Raw genomic sequence first — 22,346 nt, 5'->3', positions numbered from 1 at the left:
TTTGCACTGTGATTTGACTAACAGATGTTCCACAAACTATTTAAAAAGGAATAGTTTCACCATATAATTTTCTTTTTAATCAGTAACCCCTTTACTGACATGTCCGAGCTGAGCTTCTCTAGTAATGTGTATAAAGCAGTGTATGCTGTAGCCCACATGACCTGTTGACCTGCAGGCACAGTAAAGGCCAAGGTGTGAATAGGAACTGTGCACACAGAGACATCATTGAGCCAGGACAGGTGAGACAGCATCGAGCCAGCACAGGTGAGACAGCATCGAGCCAGGACAGGTGAGACAGCATCGAGCCAGCACAGGTGAGACAGCATCAAGCCAGGACAGGTGAGACAGCATCGAGCCAGCACAGGTGAGACAGCATCGAGCCAGGACAGGTGAGACAGCATCAAGCCAGGACAGGTGAGACAGCATCGAGCCAGCACAGGTGAGACAGCATCGAGCCAGGACAGGTGGGCGGCTACCTTTATGGCCCACAGATAGTTCATTTTGTTTAACTTATTTGATAACTGACTGACTGGTTTTATGAAAATGACAAATATTTACAATCACACCATTCTACTTCTAAACTGCATTAATTCTACACTCTTAAAAAAAAGGTGCTATCTAGAAAACTAAAAGGTTCTTCGGCTGTCCCCTTAGGAGAACACTTTGAAGAACCCTTTTTGGTTCCAGGTAGAATCTTTTTGGATTCCGTGTAAAACCCTTTCCACAGAGGGTTCTACATGGAACCAACATGGTTTTATTCAGAACCAAAAAGTGTTCTCCTACCATTGACAGTGTACATAAGTACATGGTGATTATTTTAACGCATGCAGGTGTTGAGATACCTGCGAGACGTAAACTTCACCATGAAGTCTGGGGAGAGTGTTTTAAAAAAGAATTAGAACGGAGAGCCCCCGGCACGTATGAGGTGGTGAACTGGCAGAGAGACCAGGCAGCAGAGACTGTGTTTGTCACAGCGAGGAATTACGATGACTCTCTTCCTAATGGACAACAGTTTGCCATGAATGGGATAAAGATAGAATGGGCTGGCAATCCCTTAAAGGTACACAGTTACACAGAAAACACATGGTAGAAGTTACAGGTACTTTCATAAAACATAGATAATTAGATGAAAGATATTTATATTTGTCGGAGATGACACATACAATGTGTAGGCGGGAATGAATTGAATGATTGTGTGACCAAGGGGGATTAATAATATGTGTGAAAGAGTAAAGAGAGACAGACAGGTTAGAGGGAGTGAGCAGGTGTTGTGTTTCAGAGGCCTCGGTCTGTGTGTAGTGACAGCTGCTTCCCAGGGTTCCTCCAGACGGTGATCAAAAACAATACCAGTCTGCTGTTTGTCCTGTATCCCCCCCTGTGCTGCTGGGGAGATCAGCAACCTTACAGGTGAGAAAACTGATACCACAGCCGGCCCCTTAGCCTTAAGCTAAATGTATTTATTTTTGGTCCGGGGGACCCCTAGCGGCCCCTTATGTCTCTTAGTGGATAGGGCTGGGCTCTGACTGATACAAACCAAATCCACTGACCAAAAAGATACATCAACTGTAGAATATGTGTTAACTTTTAGAATATGTGACTCACCACCTGGATTCGGTCTTACGTAGCAAAATTTGAAATTGTGTTTTTTTACATTGGATGAAAGTAGAGACTCAGAGCTAGAAAATGGTATATCATACACTGCATTTGAGGAACAATGGGAAAGTAATTCTGCTTTGAAGTTGATCAACTTGTAAACTCACTTTTGAGAAAATTGCCTTAGAATAATTTGGTACCTACTGGAGAGCTCTTCTTTGTCTACACACATTCAACATCGTTCACACCCTCTTAAGCTTTAGCCCCAACCATCTCGTTTCGCTCTCGGAGCTCACACCTGATGCTCTGGCCAATGATTTGTTTACCTCTGGATAACATGAAAATAGCCTAACCAGCCAAGCTGTAAAAAATGTCATTGCGCTTTTTTCTAGATGTTTACTGACACCGGCCATATTCAACTGGTGTTGTGCACACGTGACGTAACATTAGCTAGCGAGCCAGCCAGCTAATGTTAGCTAGTTAAACAACAATGAACAAAGTGCCAACAATGCCACAGTGCTGGGCGCTAACCAACCAAGTTCAATGTTAGTTAGCTAGCTAACATTAGGATCTAACAAGAAAAGCAAATGGCTCTGGGAAGTGATAGCTGCCTATTGTAATACACAACTTGATTATAGCATTTTCCTTGTACATTCCTTGTACGTTCCCTGGAACACTGGTCAAATGGAGACAAGAGTCGCTGTGTCCCAAAGGGGGTGGCATTTATCTCATTTCACGAAACCATGGGAATCCTCCTGGCTGCAATCTCATTGGTCGGAGCGTGTTTAACCAAAGTGGTGCCATTGCTCTTCGTTCACTTCCAAAAGACTTCCATTGAGAGGGCCAACAACTCTGAGCTGAGCTTCCTGCTTCTCTTCTCCTTGACTGTGTTTTCTGTGTTCTCTTACTTTCATTGGCCAGCCCTCTGAGTGGTCCTGTATGCTGCGCCACACAGCATTTGGGATCACCTTCGTCCTCTGCATCTCTTGTGTTCTGGGGAAAACAATAGTGGTGTTGATGGCCTTCAGGGCTACACTTCCAGCCAGTAATGTCATAAAATTGTTTGGGCTTCCACAGCAGAGACTCAGTGTTCTGGCTTTCACTCTCATACAGGTCCTGATCTGTGTTCTTTGGTTAACAGTCTCCCCCCCTTTGCCCTACAAGAATATGAAGACCTACATGGACAAGATCATTCTAGAGTGTGATGTGGGTTCAGCTATTGGTTTCTGGGGTTTCTGGCACATGGACTCCTGTCTCTCTTATGCTTTGTGCTGGCTTTTCTGGGCCGGAAGCTGCCTGATAACTTCAATGAGGCCAAATTCATCACCTTCAGCATGCTCATATTCTGTGCAGTCTGGATCACCTTTATCCCAGCTTATGTCAGCTCTCCTGGGAAGTTCACTGTAGCTGTGGAGATATTTGCTATTCTGGCCTCCAGTTTTGGTTTACTTCTCTGTATATTTGCTCCAAAGTATTATATCATATTACTTAAACTTTATACATACTTTAGTATTGAGAGGGGTTGGGGAGGTTGTGGGCATTATACAGGTACACTGGTTGTCCCCCCGCCTACCCAAAATAGTCAGTATTCTGAAATAATTCTAAAGTTAATCAAGCTGATCAAGCTGACCCGAGAGCAGCGCTGTCTTTCTTTCGATCCTATCAATATCAACACACTCTCCAACGACGCACTTAGCGACCGTTCTCTCTGCGTAATGTTTTGGGAAACACATGTTAAATCTTCGGCTCTTGTAGGAAAGATGCATCGTTAAAAAACTCGTACACCTAAGTTTCATCGCTATCGTGAAACAGTGCCCTGGATTGTTCTAGAAGTGAGGATAAGTGGTAGGCATGTTTTCTGCTATCCACTTTATGTTTTCATTATTATTTTGGGTATAGGGGAGGGTCACATCTTTTGTTTTTTTATCTTTCATAGAGAGTTTAGTTAAAAATATATATTTCCTGAAGGGAGGGCCATCGATTTTGATTGCAGATAGGTCAGATTTTCTCCTGGTACCGCTTATTATAAATAACCTGCAGTACATGTTGACTGATTGAAATAAGTTATTTTCTAGGGACAAATTATAACAAGAAAAACAATAATACTAAACCATTCGCTAATAATCCAAAAACAACTTTGTTGTATTTCTGCCTGAATTACAGTTTCACCGGAAACGTTCTGATTTCCCCAAAAACTCGCCATGTAAAAAAAAAAAAAAGGTTTCTTCAGAGAACTCATCTTTTAGAATCTATATTCAGAAGTGACTGAGCCATTGGTTCTGGGAAAGACACAGGGGACTGCACTATTCTTACTTAACACCTAATAGGCCAACTGTTTTGTCAATCACTCAGTGAGTGTTATCATTGGTTGAAACTAAGACATTGAAACAGTTCTAAGCTCCTATAGCATCATACCCATCATTAATGGTAACATATAAAGGAGCCCAGATGGAGCATTGTCAGGACGGTGAGAGGTGAGACACTCGGTGAAAAGCTATGCTGAAGCTAGCCTACCTCCTGGTGATCACTCTGCTGATAGTGAGAGCTAAGGCTGGGCAGCCTGTGTGCAGACCTTATGGAACAAAAGAACTGTCACAGTTCTCAAAGGAGGGAGACATCAACTTAGGAGGTATTTTCTCCTTTCACCAAAACCCAGTCAGTTTGCATCCAACTCTGCATGTCAACCCAGGAAGCATCCAGTGTGAAGGGTAAGAATATGTTGAATAGTTCAGTGTGGATCATAATGCTTATGTCTCTGTTCACATGGACAAACATGTATGATCACAGGTGTGTAAGAGAAATTATATTCAAAAAGTGTTAAACTGTCTGTCTCTGGCTGGGACTGACTAAATGCTTTATTGGGCTGTCTCTGGCTGGGATTTCACTGACTAAATGCTTTATACATCTGTCTCTGGCTGGGATTTTCACAGACTAAATGCTTTATAGGTCTCTGGCTGGGTTTTCACTGACTAAATTCTTTATACGTCTGTCTCTGGCTGGGGTTTTCACTGACTAAATGCTTTATACGTCTGTCTCTGGCTGGGGTTTTCACTGACTAAATGCTTTATAGGTCTGTCTCTGGCTGGGTTTTCACTGACTAAACGGTTTATACGTCTGTCTCTGGCTGGGATTTCTCTGACTAAAACTGAAGTGACAGTACTAGAATTCCTCTCTGCAGGCTGGACCCAGGTGAGCTCCAGTATGCCCAAACTATGATCTTTGCCATAGAAGAGATCAATAACAGTTCTGAGCTGCTGCCAGGGCTGTCTCTGGGCTATAGGATCTTTGACTCGTGCCCCAGCATCCCCCTTTCTGTGCGGGCGTCCCTTTCTCTGATGAATGGATATGAGGAGGAGCCACAGAGCTGCACCAAGCCCTCCACTGTGTATGCTGTCATAGGGGAGACCACCTCCACCTCCACTATAGCCATGGCACGCACCATGGGGCCCTTCCACATACCAGTGGTGAGTCAGGGAGTGTATGTGTGTATGTATTGAGAGAGTGAAAGGCAGAGATGATACTATGTGAAAATACTGCCGTGCCCACGTGCTACTTTTACAGAACGACAACGTTGGAGCAGTGTGTTAGAAACGTCTGTCTTTGTTGTCTTTCCAGCTCAGTCATTCAGCCACCTGTGCTTGTCTGAGTAACAGAAGGCAATACCCTTCCTTCTTCAGAACCATCCCCAGTGACCACTACCAGAGCAGAGCCCTGGCCCAGCTGGTCAAACACTTTGGCTGGAGCTGGGTGGGGGCCATCAGAACCAACAGTGACTATGGTAACAATGGCATGGCCACCTTCCTGAAAGCAGCGTCTAGTGAAGGGGTGTGTGTAGACTACTCAGTGGCAATCTACAGGACCGACCCCAGAGAGTGGTTCCTGAAGGTGGTGGACATCATTAAACAGTCCACCTCCAAGGTGATCGTGGCGTTCGCAGACGGCACAGACCTGGAAATCCTGATAAAAGAGCTGTACCTGCAGAATGTGACGGGGTTGCAGTGGGTGGGTAGCGAGGGATGGATCACTTACCGTTACATCGCTTCCCACGTCAACTACGCCGTGGTCCAGGGGGCGGTGGGCTTCGCTGTACCCAACGCGGTCATCCCCGGCCTGGGGGAGTTCTTGGCCAACAGGCGGCCCTCCACCCAGCTGGGGGACAGGGGTCTGGTGGAGTTGTGGGAGAGCGTGTTCAGCTGCAGCATGACTCCTGGCTCACCGGTCAGAGCCTGCACAGGGAGGGAATCGCTGAGAGACATGGGCTCCCGCTACACAGATGTGTCAGACGCTAGTCTGCTCAACAACATCTACAAGGCTGTGTATGCTGTGGCTCACGCTCTACACCTGCTCACTACCTGTCAGAGTGGACAGGGGCCTTTTCAAGATAACACGTGTGCAGCCAGGGATAAAATAGAGCCGTGGCAGGTAAAGTAACTCTGTGGCTTTACTAAGCCAACAAATTACACCTGTAGCCTGTAACTATGTGGCGTTACTAAGCTAACAAATAACACCTGTAGCCTGTAACTATGTGGCGTTACTAAGCTAACAAATAACACCTGTAACTATGTGGCTTTACTAAGCCAACAAATTACACCTGTAGCCTGTAACTATGTGGCGTTACTAAGCTAACAAATAACACCTGTAACTATGTGGCGTTACTAAGCCAACAAATTACACCGGTAGCCTGTAACTATGTGGCGTTACTAAGCTAACAAATAACACCTGTAGGCTGTAACTATGTGGCGTTACTAAGCCAACAAATAACACCTGTAGCCAGTAACTATGTGGCTTTACAAAGCTAACAAATAACACCTGTAGCCTGTAACTGTGGCTTTACTAAGCTAACAAATAACATCTGTAGCCTGTAACTATGTGGCTTTACAAAGCTAACAATTAACACCTGTAGCCTGTAACTGTGGCTTTACTAAGCCAACAAATAACACCTTTTGCCTATGACCTGAGGTCAGGTGGAGAACGTAAGATTGTGTTAAAAAAAATACCACTGGGCCTCCCGAGTAGCGCAGTGGTCTAAGGCACTGCATCGCAGTTGCTAGATGTGCCAATAGAAATTCTGGGTTTGAGTCCAGGCTCTGTCGCAGCCGGCCGGGACCTGGAAACCCATGGGGCGGCGCACAATTGGCCCAGAATCGTCTGGGTTAGGAGAGGGTTTTGCTTGCAGGGATGTCCTTGTCCCATCGCGCTCTAGCAACTCCTGTGGCAGGCCGGGCGCATGCACGCTGACACTGTCGCCAAGTGTACAGTGTTTCCTCCGACATATTGGTGCGGCTGGCTTCTGGGTTAAACGAGTAGTGAGTCAAGAAGCAGTGCGGCTTGGTTAGGGGCGTGTTTCGGAGGACGCATGGCTCTCAACCTTCGCCTCTCCCAAGTCCGTACGGGAATTGCAGTGATGAGACAAGGACTGTAACTACCAATTAGATGCAACGAAATTGGGGGAAAAAAGGTGAAAAAGTTAAAAATCAACACCACTTATTTTAGTTTCTTCCTCCAGGTGTTACATTACTTGACCCAGGTGAATTTCACCACTAAGCATGGTGAGAGGGTGTTCTTTGATGATCAGGGGGACCCATCGGCGCGCTACGCCCTGGTCAACTGGCAGATGGATAACACAGGGAACATCTTGTTTGAGACCATCGGCTACTATGACGCCTCACAACCAGAGGGCCAGAAGTTTGAGATGAAGGAAGGTGTGAGTGCTGTCTGGGCAGACAATCAGCCTGAGGTGAAGACTTGTTAGGGAAAAGCATCTATTAATCATTCAACACAACTGTGACTGTGTTCCGTTAAGAGTTTTGCATTAAAGTATGCTGTATACTTGTGTGTGTTTAAATATGAGTGATCCCTTGGCGTAAAGGGTGTCTGTGTGTTCCAGGTACCCAGGTCTATCTGCAGTGAGAGCTGTCTGCCAGGGACACGCAGGGCCTTCGTTAAGGGGAAACCTTTCTGTTGCTTTGACTGCATCGCCTGTGCAGACGGGGAATTCAGCAACACCACAAGTGAGACCTCAGGACTCGTAGCCTTTACGCTAGCCTTCATCCTGTTCATGTTGGGAAAAATCTCAGCCAGCACTTTACTGGTCTATCTAAAGATGCACTCGCTGTACATAATCAAACTATTTATGCTTTCAGATGCAGTGACATGTACAACATGCCCCCCCGAGTACAAGTCAAATGAAGAGAGGAATAACTGTAATTTGAAAGGCATTGAATACCTCACCTTCAAGGAACTCATGGGTATACTGTTGGTAGTATTCTCTGTGTTTGGTGGGTTTCTGACAATGACAATAGCACTGATATTCTTCCACTACAGAAAGACTCCCATCGTCAGGGCCAACAACTCTGAGCTGAGCTTCCTGCTGCTCTTCTCCTTGACTCTGTGTTTTCTGTGTTCTCTTACCTTCATTGGCCGGCCCTCTGAATGGTCCTGTATGCTGCGCCACACAGCGTTTGGGATCACCTTCGTTCTCTGCATCTCTTGTGTTCTGGGGAAAACAATAGTGGTGTTGATGGCCTTCAGGGCTACACTTCCAGCCAGTAATGTCATGAAATGGTTTGGTCCTCCACAGCAGAGACTCAGTGTTCTGGCTTTCACTCTCATACAGGTCCTGATCTGTGCTCTTTGGTTAACAGTCTCCCCTCCTTTCCCATACAACAATATGAAGACATATAAGGACAAGATCATTCTAGAGTGTGATGTGGGTTCAGCTATTGGTTTCTGGGCTGTGTTGGGCTATATAGGACTCCTGTCTCTCTTGTGCTTTGTGCTGGCTTTTCTGGCTCGGAAGCTGCCTGATAACTTCAATGAGGCCAAATTCATCACCTTCAGCATGCTCATATTCTGTGCAGTCTGGATCACCTTTATCCCAGCTTATGTCAGCTCTCCTGGGAAGTTCACTGTAGCTGTGGAGATCTTTGCTATTCTGGCCTCTAGTTATGGAATGCTCTTTTGTATATTTCTCCCCAAATGCTACATAATTTTATGTAAACCAGAGAAAAACACCAAAAAACATTTGATGGGTAAAACGTCATCAAAAGCACTTTGACTTTGTTACAACACCTTTTGAATATATATTTACATTACTGACTTTAAAATGTTTTGATGTTAGATGATATTGTTTATAAAGTCTTTGTTTATTGAATGTTTTTAGATAATATTACAGCGCGTAAGTTTCATCTCATATCTTTATATCCTTATCTGTGTAATATGCAAGAAACTATGGCTGATAATGGTTTCTCTGCTAATTTCTCAGAGATCTCTTCTCAACTGTGATAATAACCATTGAAACTCAGTGAAACTAATAAAATGTTGAAATCACTTCTGCCAGTTATTTTAAAAGGTAAAATCACTACACCAAAACAATGAACTCATCATGCTGCTTATTTTTGGCAACACTTCATTTTAAGGGGTCTTTATGTGTAATTACGCTGTAACAAGTAATGTGGTTAATTGTATAGTTACCCTGAAATAGCAATATTTAACTGGTGGTAACTGCAGTTTGTAATTAGAGGTGTAACAACATGCTTGTTACCATGCTTATTTCAAATTGGCAAGTTTCCATTCAATTTAGTGTTTAGTTTCTTCTCAGCTGCATCCTATTCAGTAATAATTGTTACAAGGTTGTAATATCTTGTGGACAAATGCTCTGGGTGTCCGAGATTACAAATGTTGAAGAATCAATAGGCTCTCATTACCTACCTGTGAAAGCGAACTCTTCAAAATATCCACTCAATGTTGTTGACAGCAATTCCCCCCCCCCCCCCCCCCCAAAAAAAAGTGTACCATCTGGGTTTACTAAAACAGATCAGATATAGATCCACCTTACTGACTAGGGTCTACCATATGAATGTCATCCCAGATTATAATATTTTTTACTCATAATTAATGTTACCCATTATGACAAGCTGAACCTCCTTGCCAACCAAGTGAGAGGATAAACCCACAACTACGCCACATAATACATGTAATATCTGCATAAGCAAAATGTAATTACTAGGAGTTACACAGGCTTTCTCGAGTTAAAATGAAGTGTATTTCTATGTAATTACTAGGTGTTACACAGGCTTTCTCGAGTTAAAATGAAGTGTATTTCTATGTACTTATTACTCATTACCAAGTCAAAATACCTACAAAAGATGAGCTTCTACTTCAGTCAACTTTATTGAGACATGTAAAAAAATACCTTACATTTCTTACAAAATAATAAGGATGTTTAATTAGATTTTATACATAGACAGAGTTGAAGTCGGAAGATTGCATACACCTTAGCCAAATACATTTAAACTCAGTTTTTCACAATTCCTGACATTTAATCCTACTAATAATTCCCTGTCTTAGGTCAGTTAGGATCACCACTTTATTTTAAGAACGTGAAAAGTCAGACTAATAGTAGAGAGAATTATTTCTTTCAGCTTTTATTTCTTTCATCACATTCCCAGTGGGTCAGAAGTTTACATACACTCAATTAGTATGTTGGTAGCATTGCCTATAAAGTATTTAACTTGGGTCAAACGTTTCAGGTAGCCTTCCACAAGCTTCCCACAATAATTTGGGGGAATTTTGGCCCATTCCTCCTGACAGAGCTGCTGTAACTGAGTCAGGTTTGTAGGCCTCTTTGCTAGCACATGGGTTTTCAGTTATGCCCACACATAACCAAGCTTTAACCTGTTAGGGCTAGGGGGCAGTATTGACACGGCTGGATAAAAAACGTACCCGATTTAATCTGGTTACTACTCCTGCCCAGTAACTAGAATATGCATATAATTATTGGCTTTGGATAGAAAACACCCTAAAGTTGCTAAAACTGTTTGAATGGTGTCTGTGAGTATAACAGAACTCCTATGGCAGGCCAAAACCTGAGAAGATTTCAAGCAGGAAGTGGCCTGTCTGAGAAGTATGAAATGTATGCATTCACTACTGTAAGTCGCTCTGGATAAGAGCGTCTGCTAAATGACTAAAATGTAAAAATGTAAATGTAAATCTTGGCTCTTTTTATTGAAAACTCAGGATCTGCGCAATAACGTGACACTTCCTACGTCTTCCATAGGGTCTCAGAGCCCGGGAAAAAGTTGAACGATATCAAGGCAGGCTCTAGCTGAAACACTTTATCGCTTTTGGCAAGTGGCCACTCAGAGTACTATGGGCTTAGGCGCGTGCCCGCTTCGACCGAATGCTTTCTTTTCCTTTGTTTATCAGATTCCCGGTCGGAATATTATCGCTTTTTTATGAGAAAAATTGCATAAAAATTGATTTTAAACAGCGGTTGACATGCTTCGAAGTACGGTAATGTAATATTTAGAATTCTTTTGTCACGAATTGCGCCATGCTCGCCACCCTTATTTACCCTTTAGGATAGTGTCTAGAATGCACGAACAAAACGCCGCTGTTTGGATATAACGATTGATTATTTTGGACCAAACCAACATTTGTTATTGAAGTAGAAGTCCTGGGAGTGCATTCTGACGAAGACAACAAAGGTAATAACATTTTTCTTATAGTAAATCTGACTTTGATGAGTGCTGTGTTCGGTGGGAATGCTAGTCACATGCTAGTCACATGCTAATGTAAAAAGCTGTTTTTTGATATAAATATGAACTTCATTGAACAAAACATGCATGTATTGTATAACATAATGTCCTAGGGTTGTCATCTGATGAAGATCATCAAAGGTTAGTGCTACATTTAGCTGTGGTTTGGGTTTATGTGACATTATATGCTAGCTTGAAAAATGGGTGTCTGATTATTTCTGGCTGGGTACTCTGCTGACATAATCTAATGTTTTGCTTCGTTGTAAAGCCTTTTTGAAATCGGACAGTGTGGTTAGATTAACGAGAGTCTTATCTTTAAAATGGTGTAAAATAGTCATATTTTTGAAAAATTTAAGTAATATCATATCTAAGGTATTTGAATAACGCGCCACAGGATTCAACTGGCTGTTGAGTAGGTGGGATGCAAGCGTCCCACCTAGCCCATAGAGGTTAACTTCCTGACTGATGTCTTGAGATGTTGCTTCAATATATCCACATAATTATCCTGCCTCATGATGCCATCTATTTTGTATAGTGCACCAGTCCCTCCTGCAGCAAACCACCCCTACAACATGATGCTGCCACCCCCGTGCTTCACAGTAGGGATGGTGTTCTTCTGCTTGCAAGCATCCCCCTTTTTCCTCCAAACATAACGAGGGTCAGTATGGCCAAACAGTTATAGATTTTTTTCATCAGACCGGAGGACATTTCTCCAAAAAGTATGATCTTTGTCCCCATGTGCAGTTGCAAACCGTAGTCTGACTTTTTAATGGCGGTTTTGGAGCAGTGGCTTCTTCCTTGCTGAGAGGCCTTCCAGATTATGTCAACATAGGACTCGTTTTACTGTGGATATAGATACTTTCATACCTGTTTCCTCCAGCATCTTCACAAGGTCCTTCGCTGAGGTTCTGGGATTGATTTGCACTTTTCGCACTAAAGTACGTTCATATCTAGGAGACAGTACGCGTCTCCTTCCCGAGCGGTATGATGGCTGCGTGGTCCCATGGTGTTTATACTTGCGTACTATTGTATGTACAGATGAACGTGGTACCTGCATGCATTTGGAAATTGCTCCCAAGAATGAACCAGACTTGTGGAGGTCTACAATTTTTTGATTTCTTTTGATTTTATCATGATGTCAAGCAAAGAGGCACTGAGTTTGAAGGTAGGCCTTGAAATAAATCCACAGGTACACCTCCAATTGACTCAAATTATGTCAATTAGACTATCAAAAGCTTCTAAAGCCATGACATCATTTTCTGCAATTTTCCAATTTTCTGCACAGCCAACTTAGTGTATGTAAACTTCTGACCCACAGGAATTAGTCGCATGGAATAGCCTTCATTTCTCAGAACAAGAATAGACTGACGAATTTCAGAGGAAAGTTCTTTGTTTCTGGCCATTTTGAGCCGTAATCGTACCCACAAATACTGATGCTCCAGATACTCAACTAGTCTAAAGAAGGCCAGTTTTATTGATTCTTTATCAGTACAACAGTGTTCAGGTGTGCTAACATAATTGCAAAAGGGTTTTCTAATGATCAATTAGCCTTTTAAAATGATAAACTTGGATTAGCTAAAACCACCTGCCATTGGAACACAGGAATGATGGTTGCTGATAATGGGCCTTTGAACGCCTATCCATTAAAAATCTGCTGTTTCCAGCTACAATAGTAATTTACAACATTAACAATGTCTACACTGTATTTCTGATCAATTTGATGTTATTTTAATGGTCAAAGAATGTGTCTTTCAAAAACAAGGACATTTCTAAGTGACCCCAAACTTTTGAATGGTAGTGTATATATTTTTAAAAATCTTTGAAATGCAAGAGAAACGCAATACAATCAGATAGGAGTTTAGGTGTAAGTCAGATTTTGGCCACCAGATGGAAGCAGTGTGTGCAAAGTTACAGACTGAGCCAGTGAAGCATTACATTACCACACTATATTTTGGATCAAGTCTGCCAGGAGTTTGCCCAAATGTGCCAAGTTGGTCAATTGATACATTTTCAAGTACATAACATTTTGTACATTTTTTTTTAAACATTTTAGTCATTTAGCAGATTTAGCATAACTATAGAGAACATACAAAAATCCTATGATAATAAAAAATGAAAGTTTACATGTCATACATCATGGATATATTAGCTTCCCTGCAGAAAAGACACAAACCTTCACAAATCTAGATGGCCGGGCGGGGTGGGTATGAGGCCAGAGACAGCAGGGGTTCAAACTGTAGATCCCAGTTCCTACATTTGAATATAAAAATGGATTTTATCAAACAAAACCATGCTACATTTTATCTCTGGGACCCTCAGGATGACAAATCAGAGAAAGATTACTGAATGTAAGTAAATTATTTAACTTCAGAGGTGAATGTATCAAACCAGTTGCAGTGATAAAAGTGTTTTGTAGTTGTGCACTCTCCTCAAACAACATGGTATTTTTTCACTGTAATAGCTACTGTAAATTGGACACTACAGTAAGATTAACAAGCATTTAAGCTTTCTGCCCATGTAAGACATGTCTATGTCCTGGAAAGTTGGTTGTTGTTTACAACGTCATTCTAGTAACATTAGTGCACATTAGCAACCACCGCCCTGGTTTAGGGACACCTATCCCGTAGAGGTTAAAAAGTTCCCCCTCAACAAGCCCTGTCAATTGGGTAATATTTTGGCGTTTTCCATGTCTGTTCCATCACATGTCGGGGCGACAGGTAGCCTGGTGGTTAGAGTGTTGGACTAGTAACCGAAAGGTTGCAAGATCGAATCACTGAGCTGACAAGGTAAAAAAGAAATCTGTCGTTCTGCCCCTGAACAAGGTGGTTAACCCACTGTTCCTAGGCTGTCATTGAAAATAAGAATTTGTTCTTAACTGACTTGCCTAGTTAAATAAAGGTAAAATAGGAAGTTGGGACCCTTCAGTTGAAAAGAGCTTAAAGTGTCACTATCAGAACAAAACCAGGTTAGAGCAGGAAGCATTTCCACCCTTTCACCTCAGTTGTACTATATAACTTTGGTGTTATTATAGTTTTTTAAATCTTTCCCCCAAAGGCATTGATTCCTTTCAAATTAGACAGATTACATGTAACACCGTAGGTACTTCCTACAAAATATAATTTCCTTTAACAAGAAGCAGGCTGTCACGACCGTTGTTGTAAGAATCTGACCAAAATGCAGCGTGGTTTAGGTTCATCATCTTCATTACGTGAACCGGCACAGAAAAACAATAAAGAACAAAACGAACGTGAAGCTATGCAGTGCTCAAGGCAACTATACACAAACAAGATCCCACAAAACATAGTGGGGAAATGGCTGCCTAAATATGATCCCCAATCAGAGACAACAATAAACAGCTGCCTCTGATTGGGAACCATACCAGGACAACATAGAAACAGAACGACTAGATAGAAACACCCCCCCTAGTCACACCCCAACCTAACCAAAATAGAGAATAAAAAGGCTCTCTATGGTCAGGGTGTAACACAGGCGGTAGAAATTTTACATTAAAGGGAGGGACTATGAAAATTTGTCAGGTGGTTATTGTCATTCAAAAGACTGGTAATTGACCGTTAATTAACATAAACACGTTTAACATCTCCACATACAAGACGATGATGCCGCCTTTAGATTATCTACATTTAAAAAGTCTAATAAATCAATTGAATACACACCATCACAATAAATCCAATATTTATTTTAGGCAGGTCTAAAGAAACATGAAGAAAATGCATTTCAGAAGTACAGAATATGAGTTGGCCTACTGTAAGCCTATGCTATCTGGCTATGCTCCATGCCATAGGCTGTAGGCTTGTTCATTTAGCTGACAAGATATGCTTGGAAGTCCTGTGCCATTAATTTATTTTATCTGATTTTAAAGTAAGAAGAATATACTGTAATTGAACTTTTTGTTGAGCTATTTGGCACATTTAGTTGTGAATGATACACAACTTAGAATGTCTTAGAAATCAGAACATATATATTGCATTAGGAAACTTTGAGTTTATCCACATTTTGTTACATTACAGCCTTATTCTAAAATTAAATTGTTTTTCTTCTCCTCATCAATCTACATGCAATACCCTATAATGACAAAGCGAAAACAGGTTTTTCGAATTTTTTGTAAAATGTATAAAAAATAAAAAACAGAATTACCTTATTTACATAAGTATTCAGACCCTTTGCTATTAGACTCGAAATTGATCATCCTTGAGATGTTTCTACAACTTGATTGGAGTCCACCTGTGGTAAATTCAATTGATTGGACATGATTTGGAAAGGCACACACCTGTCTACATAAGGTCCCACAGTTGACAGTGCATGTCAGAGCAAAAACCAAACCATGAGGTTGAAGGAATTGTCCGTAGAGCTCCGAGACAGGATTGTGTTGAGGCACAGATCTGGGGAAGGGCACCAAAACATTTCTGCAGCATTGAAGATCCCCCAAGAGTACTGTGACCTCCATCATTCTTAAATGGAAGAAGTTTTGTACCACCAAGCCTCTTCCTAGTGCTGGCCTCCCAGCCAAACTGAGCAATCGGGGGAGAAGGGCCTTGGTCAGAGAGTTGACTAAGAACCCGATGGTCACTCTGACAGAGCTCCAGAGTTCCTCTTTGGAGATGGGAGAACCTTCCAGAAGGACAACCATCTGCATCACTCCACCAATCAGGCCTTTATGGTAGAGTTGCCAGACGGAACCCACTTTTCAGTAAAAGGCACATCACAGCCCGGTTGGAGTTTGCCAATAAGCACCTAAAGGACTTTCACACCATGAGGAACAATATTTTCTGGTCTGATGAAACCAAGATTGAACTCTTTGATCTGAAAGCCAAGTGTCAGACTCATGTCGAGAGGAAACCTGGCACCATCCTTACGGTGAAGCATGGTGGTGGCAGCATCATGCTGTGGGGATGTTTTCAGCGGCAGGGACTGGGAGACTAGTCAGGATTGAGGGAAAGATGAATGGAGCAAAGTACAGAAAGATTCTTGATGTAAACCTGGCCAGAGCGTTCAGGACATCAGATGGGGGTGAAGGTTCACCTTCCAACAGGACAACAACCCTAAACACACAGCCAATACATGTCAGCAGTGGTTTCGGGACAAGCCTCTGAATGTCCTTGAGAGGCCCAGCCTGAGCCCGGACTTGAACCCAATCGAACATCTCTGGAGAGACCTGAAAATACCTGTGCAGCAATGCTCCCCATCCAACCTGACAGAGCTTGAGAAGATATGGAGAGAAGAATGGGATAAACTCCCCAAATACAGGTGTGCCAAGTGTGTAGCCTCATACCCTAGATGACTCAAGGCTGTAATCACTGCCAATGGTGCTTCAACAAAGTACTGAGTAAAGGGTTTGAATACTTATGTAAATGTGATATTATTATAATTTTTTGTAAGAAATTTCAACAACAAAAAAATAACCTGTTTTTGCTTTGTCGATATGGGGTATTGTGATGTCATTATGGGGTATTGTGATGTCATTATGGGGTATTGTGATGTCATTATGGGGTATTGTGTGTAGATTGATGAGGGGGAAAAAACAATTGAATCAATTTTAGAATTAGGCTGTAACGTAACAAAATGTGGAAAAATTCAAGGGGTCAGAATACTTTCCAAATACACTGCATTCGGAAAGTATTCAGAACCCTTGACTTTTTCCACATTTTGTTACGTTACATGGAGAGAAATTAGTGCGAAAAATAAATTGTTACATTTGCTGATCTTTTTCATATCTTTCACATATAATACAGACACTTCAAAACAAACTTCCTTTAGATTTTTGGGGGTGACTGTCTATTGTACCATGTAGTGAATATGTTATTCAATGCATTTGTATGGGCTATTAGCAGTAAGGCCAAATTCAATGTCTCATCAAATATTTTGGGGGGATATTTTTTGGATACTTCAAGTGGTCTTAAAATTCTAAATCAAATAGCTAAATAATCCTTGGTATGACCTTCTTAAAACAATTCCACACGAATCATGGCAGTAATTTTCCGGTAATCAATACAGGGTTGTTATCATGACACAATGCAGCACCTCCCTCACTGATGCCCAATGGTGCTCGTTCCCTGGTGGAGTATGACTGTGTCACATTGTGCCGCAACGTATAAATATCAGTTTCAGCACTGCCATCCCTTTGTTGGGCACCTGTAATGCCAGACTAGCACACTACAGAAGCCTAGCAGTGTCAGGTATGCTGTCCACACATAGGTGGCCAGAGCAGGGCTGGGCGATGCTACAGCTGGTTCTGGTGGCTGCTCTATCCAGGGCAGAACCAGAGGGCCTGGTGGTGTGCAGGCGGAGAGGAGGACCTGAGTACCCACAGCTGGCCAAGGACGGAGACATCATTCTGGGAGGCATCTTCTCATTCCACAGCAGCTGGCAGAACAGAGAGCTGAACTACACACAGAGCCCACCACCTCTGCAGTGCACCAGGTAAACTACTGGCAGGAATGAGGTTGGCATAATATTGAAAATCAGGGAAAATACTATGGGTAAGTTTTAAGAATAACATACATATTAAAATAGCAAATTCTATCTATCTTTACTATGCTTATTAACAATTATCGGTTTCAATAATGTATCTCTAGAATAATTTCTTAGAAAATATTTGTTTCAATATTTATTAAGGAGAAAATATTGTGCATTTTAGTCAGGGAACATTTGAACCCCAAACCCTGTCATTAACACCTGTTATGTTGGAACCAGTCTGAATTTCAGAGCATTCCAGTTTACCCAGGCTATGCTGTTTGCCATAGAGGAGATCAACAACAGCACATCCCTGTTGCCCGGTGTCTCTCTAGGCTATAAGATCTATGACTCATGTGGCTCCATAGCCAGAGGGGTGAGGGTGGCCCTGGCGCTGGCTAACGGGAACCAGGAGACAGCCACAGAGGGTTCAGGTTGCTCCAGGCCAGCCCAGGTTCAGGCCATCATGGGGGAGGATTCCTCCTCGCCCAGCATGGCCACTGCTACCGTCCTCGGTCCCTTCCATATCCCGATGGTAGGCAGTGGGCAGGGTTAGGAGTCAAGAGGGTATCAGTGCATTAAGATGTTCTATACATGAACTCAAAACATGCTCATTGGTAGTCATTAAAAACCTTTTGAAAATTGATTTCCCCCTAAATAGTAATATTTGGATGTGTTATCTATTCTTATACTGTCAATAGATAGGTGTATGTCCTAATTGGTTGTCTATTGTGACCTGTATAATTTTCTTCCTCAGATCAGCCACTTTGCCACATGTGGGTGTCTGAGTGATAAAGTCAAGTACCCCTCCTTCTTCAGAACCATCCCCAGTGACCACTACCAGAGCAGAGCCCTGGCCCAGCTGGTCAAGCACTTTGGCTGGACTTGGGTGGGCGCCATCCGAACCAACGACGACTATGGAAACAACGGCATGGCCACGTTCATTGAGACGGCAGCGCAGCTGGGGATCTGTCTGGAGTACTCTGTGGCCTTCTTCAGGACAGACCCTGAGGAGAAGCTGCAGAGGGTCATAGAGAGCATCAAGACGTCCAAATCCAAGGTCATTGTCGCCTTCCTCTCTTTCCTGGACCTAGACTTGCTGGTGAAGCAATTTGCCCGCCACAATCTGACAGGCTACCAGTGGGTGGGCTCCGAGGGCTGGATCATTGACTCCTATATCGCCAGGGTGGAGGCCCACCACGTCCTGAACGGAGCCATAGGCCTGTCCATCGCCAAAGCCCACGTCACAGGGCTGGGAGAGTTCATCCTGGACGTGAGGCCGCTTAAGTCCGCCGGCATTGACAGCAGCATGTTCACTGAGTTCTGGGAGGCTCTGTTTGACTGTCGCTTCAGGCAGGGTGAGAGGTCGGAGACGGGTCAGTCTCAGCAAGAGTGTACAGGCAGGGAGAATCTGTCTGGGTTGCAGAACATCTTCACTGATCTGTCTCTAATGGCTATCTTTAATAATGTCTATAAAGGGGTTCTGGCTGTGGCTCATGCCCTCCATAATGTCTGGGGCTGTGGGGAGACGTGTGGCAATAAGACACAGCCTGATCCACAGACAGTGAGTTGATAAGCACACATTTTGAAGTGTAACTCAGATTTTCACATGTCAGACATTTCTGTTCAAACTGCAAAAAAGCTGGGTTATGAACATTCCTTATATGTTATTATTATTACTGTTATTGTTATGTCTCCTTAGATTCTCGAGCACATAAAAAATGTGCGTTTCAAGACAAAGGAGGGGGAGGAGGTGTATTTCAACGAGAAAGGGGACGTTACTGCCAAGTATGACATCATCAACTGGCAGCCGAAGGAGGACGGCAATGTGGAGTTTGTTACCGTGGGTCTCTACGATGCCTCCCTACCTGCAGACAGGCAACTCACCATCAACAACAGCTCCTTAGTGTGGACACAGAATGCAAAGCTGGTGGGACTAATTGAATGTCAAATATACTCTATGTGTTGCATGCTATCATTTGTAACAGTACACAGAGTAGTGGATTGTGTCACCATGTTCTCTAATGTAATCCACCAATGCTTTTTTTTTTGCAGGTGCCTGTGTCAGTTTGCAGTGAGAGCTGTCCCCCAGGCACTCGTAAGGCTGTACAGAAAGGAAAGCCTGTATGCTGTTATGACTGTATCCAATGTGCAGAGGGAGAGATCAGTAATAACACAGGTAGTAACTAATCAGTCAAACAGTGATAAGAGAAAGAAAAACAACCTACACTGTTGTCCTGGAATGAAAACTAGTTTGTGTGTTGTCTTTAAAAAACCTATAACATTCTCTTTGTTTTTTATAGATTCTGTCACCTGTGATCAATGTCATCCTGAGTTTTGGACCAATAAGAAGAGGGATATGTGTGAAAAGAAGGAAATAGAATTTCTCTCCTATGAAGAAATCATGGGAGTGTTGCTGACTGCTGTCTCCCTGCTAGGAACATGTATGACTAGTATTGTGGCATTTATTTTCTTCAGATACAAGAAAACGCCCATCGTCAGGGCCAACAACTCTGAGCTGAGCTTCCTGCTTCTCTTCTCCTTGACTTTGTGTTTCCTGTGTTCTCTTACTTTCATTGGCCGGCCCTCTGAGTGGTCCTGTATGCTGCGCCACACAGCGTTTGGGATCACCTTCGTCCTCTGCATCTCTTGTGTTCTGGGGAAAACAATAGTGGTGTTAATGGCCTTCAGGGCTACACTTCCAGGCAGTAATGCCATGAAATGGTTTGGCCCTCCACAGCAGAGATTGACTGTAGTGTCCTTCACGTTTGTCCAGGCTTTGATATGCACTCTGTGGTTGGTCTTGTCCCCTCCCTTCCCCATTAAAAACCTCACTACCTACAAGGACAAGATCATTCTAGAGTGTGATGTGGGTTCAGCTATTGGTTTCTGGTCTGTGTTGGGCTATATAGGACTCCTGTCTCTCTTATGCTTTGCGCTGGCTTTTCTGGGCCGGAAGCTGCCTGATAACTTCAATGAGGCCAAATTCATCACCTTCAGCATGCTCATATTCTGTGCAGTCTGGATCACCTTTATCCCAGCTTATGTCAGCTCTCCTGGGAAGTTCACTGTAGCTGTGGAGATCTTTGCCATTCTGTCCTCAAGCTTTGGGTTGCTTTTCTGTATATTTGCACCTAAATGTTATATCATTTTAATGAAACCAGAGAAAAACACTAAAAAGATGATGATGGGAAAAATGTAAACAAAATCAGCATGAATGCGTACATTGTTTAGTCATATTTCTCATGATAATGTACTTTATTTTGACATATTAAGTATTTCAGGTATGAACGTTTAATTGTTGAAAATAAACAATGTATAACTAGAAATTGAATTGGTTGTTTTTTTTTTATTATGAACTAAGTCCAATTTGACAGATCTTTTTTTATTGTCAGAGTCTGGCTAAACTGTAGTGAATGAGGTATATAACCTGAATACCATGACAAATTTCCCAACAACCAGAGATAGTACCATGTCAACCTTCCCAACAACCAGAGAGATTACCATGTCACCTTCCCAACAACCAGAGTACCATGCCAACCTTCCCAACAACCAGGGATTACCATGCCAACCTTACAAACAACCAGAGAGATTACCATGTCAACCTTCCCTACAACCAGAGAGAGTACCATGCCAACCTTCCCAACAACCAGAGAGACTACCATGCCAACCTTCCCAACAACCAGAGAGATTACCATGTCAACCTTCCGAACAACCAGAGAGAGTACCATGTCAACCTTCCCAACAACCAGAGAGATTACCATGTCAACCTTCCCAACAACCAGAGAGAGTACCATGCCTACCTTCCCAACAACCAGAGAGAGTACCATGCCAACCTTCCCAACAACCAGAGAGACTACCATGTCACCTTCCCAACAACCAGAGTACCATGCCAACCTTCCCAACAACCAGGGATTACCATGCCAACCTTACAAACAACCAGAGAGATTACCATGTCAACCTTCCCTACAACCAGAGAGATTACCATGTCAACCTTCCCAACAACCAGAGAGAGTACCATGCCTACCTTCCCAACAACCAGAGAGAGTACCATGCCAACCTTCCCAACAACCAGAGAGATTACCATGTCACCTTCCCAACAACCAGAGAGAATACCATGTCAACCTTCCCAACAACCAGGGATTACCACGTCTACCTTCCCAACAACCAGAGAGATTACCATGTCAAACTTCCCAACAACCAGAGAGATTAGCATGTCAACCTTCCCAACAACCAGAGAGAGTACCATGCCAACCTTCCCAACAACCAGAGAGATTACCATGTCAACCTTCCCAACAACCAGAGAGAGTACCATGTCACCTTCCCAACAACCAGGGATTACCATGTCAACCTTCCCAACAACCAGAGAGATTACCATGTCAACCTTCCCAACAACCAGAGAGATTACCATGTCAACCTTCCCAACAACCAGAGAGAGTACCATGTCAAACTTCCCAACAACCAGAGAGAGTACCATGTCAACTTTCCCAACAACCAGAGAGATTACCATGTCAACCTTCCCAACAACCAGAGAGAGTACCATGTCAACCTTCCCAACAACCAGAGAGATTACCATGTCACCTTCCCAACAACCAGAGAGAGTACCATGTCAACTTTCCCAACAACCAGGGATTACCATGTCAACCTTACAAACAACCAGAGAGATTACCATGTCAAACTTCCCAACAACCAGAGAGATTACCATGTCAACCTTCCCAACAACCAGAGAGAGTACCATGCCAA

General features: G+C 42.9%; 2 protein-coding genes across 2 annotated transcripts; both read left to right on the top strand.

Moving 5' to 3' along the window:
- The first annotated feature begins 4,073 nt into the window (after positions 1–4,073).
- olfcj1 (olfactory receptor C family, j1) lies at positions 4,074–8,753 on the top strand. The gene is made up of 6 exons (XM_045687104.2): positions 4,074–4,301; positions 4,772–5,057; positions 5,209–6,015; positions 7,100–7,330; positions 7,481–7,604; positions 7,737–8,753. The coding sequence occupies exons 1-6, from the start codon at positions 4,090–4,092 to the stop codon at positions 8,648–8,650; spliced, it is 2,574 nt and encodes an 857-aa protein (XP_045543060.2). The 5' UTR covers positions 4,074–4,089; the 3' UTR covers positions 8,651–8,753.
- Positions 8,754–17,843: 9,090 nt separating this feature from the next.
- On the top strand, positions 17,844–20,805 carry LOC106613287 (extracellular calcium-sensing receptor). Its single transcript, XM_014215375.3, has 5 exons — positions 17,844–18,138; positions 18,361–19,167; positions 19,306–19,533; positions 19,659–19,782; positions 19,907–20,805. The coding sequence occupies exons 1-5, from the start codon at positions 17,878–17,880 to the stop codon at positions 20,803–20,805; spliced, it is 2,319 nt and encodes a 772-aa protein (XP_014070850.2). The 5' UTR covers positions 17,844–17,877.
- The last annotated feature ends 1,541 nt before the right edge of the window (positions 20,806–22,346 follow it).

Source organism: Salmo salar, chromosome 09 (assembly GCF_965601325.2).
Source record: "Salmo salar chromosome 09, fSalSal1, whole genome shotgun sequence".
Classification (NCBI taxonomy): Eukaryota; Metazoa; Chordata; class Actinopteri; order Salmoniformes; family Salmonidae; genus Salmo; species Salmo salar.
The sequence above is the reverse complement of the archived record's forward strand: the minus strand, read 5'-3'. Positions and strand labels throughout refer to the sequence as shown.

Coding starts and splice junctions, on each gene's coding strand:
- olfcj1 (XM_045687104.2), top strand. CDS start 4,090: ATGCTGAAGCTAGCCTACCTCCTGGTGATCACTCTGCTGATAGTGAGA. Junction 4,302..4,771: donor GGAAGCATCCAGTGTGAAGG/GTAAGAATATGT, acceptor TCCTCTCTGCAG/GCTGGACCCAGGTGAGCTCC. Junction 7,331..7,480: donor GGGCAGACAATCAGCCTGAG/GTGAAGACTTGT, acceptor TGTGTGTTCCAG/GTACCCAGGTCTATCTGCAG.
- LOC106613287 (XM_014215375.3), top strand. CDS start 17,878: ATGCTGTTTGCCATAGAGGAGATCAACAACAGCACATCCCTGTTGCCC. Junction 19,168..19,305: donor CACAGCCTGATCCACAGACA/GTGAGTTGATAA, acceptor ATGTCTCCTTAG/ATTCTCGAGCACATAAAAAA. Junction 19,783..19,906: donor AGAGATCAGTAATAACACAG/GTAGTAACTAAT, acceptor TGTTTTTTATAG/ATTCTGTCACCTGTGATCAA.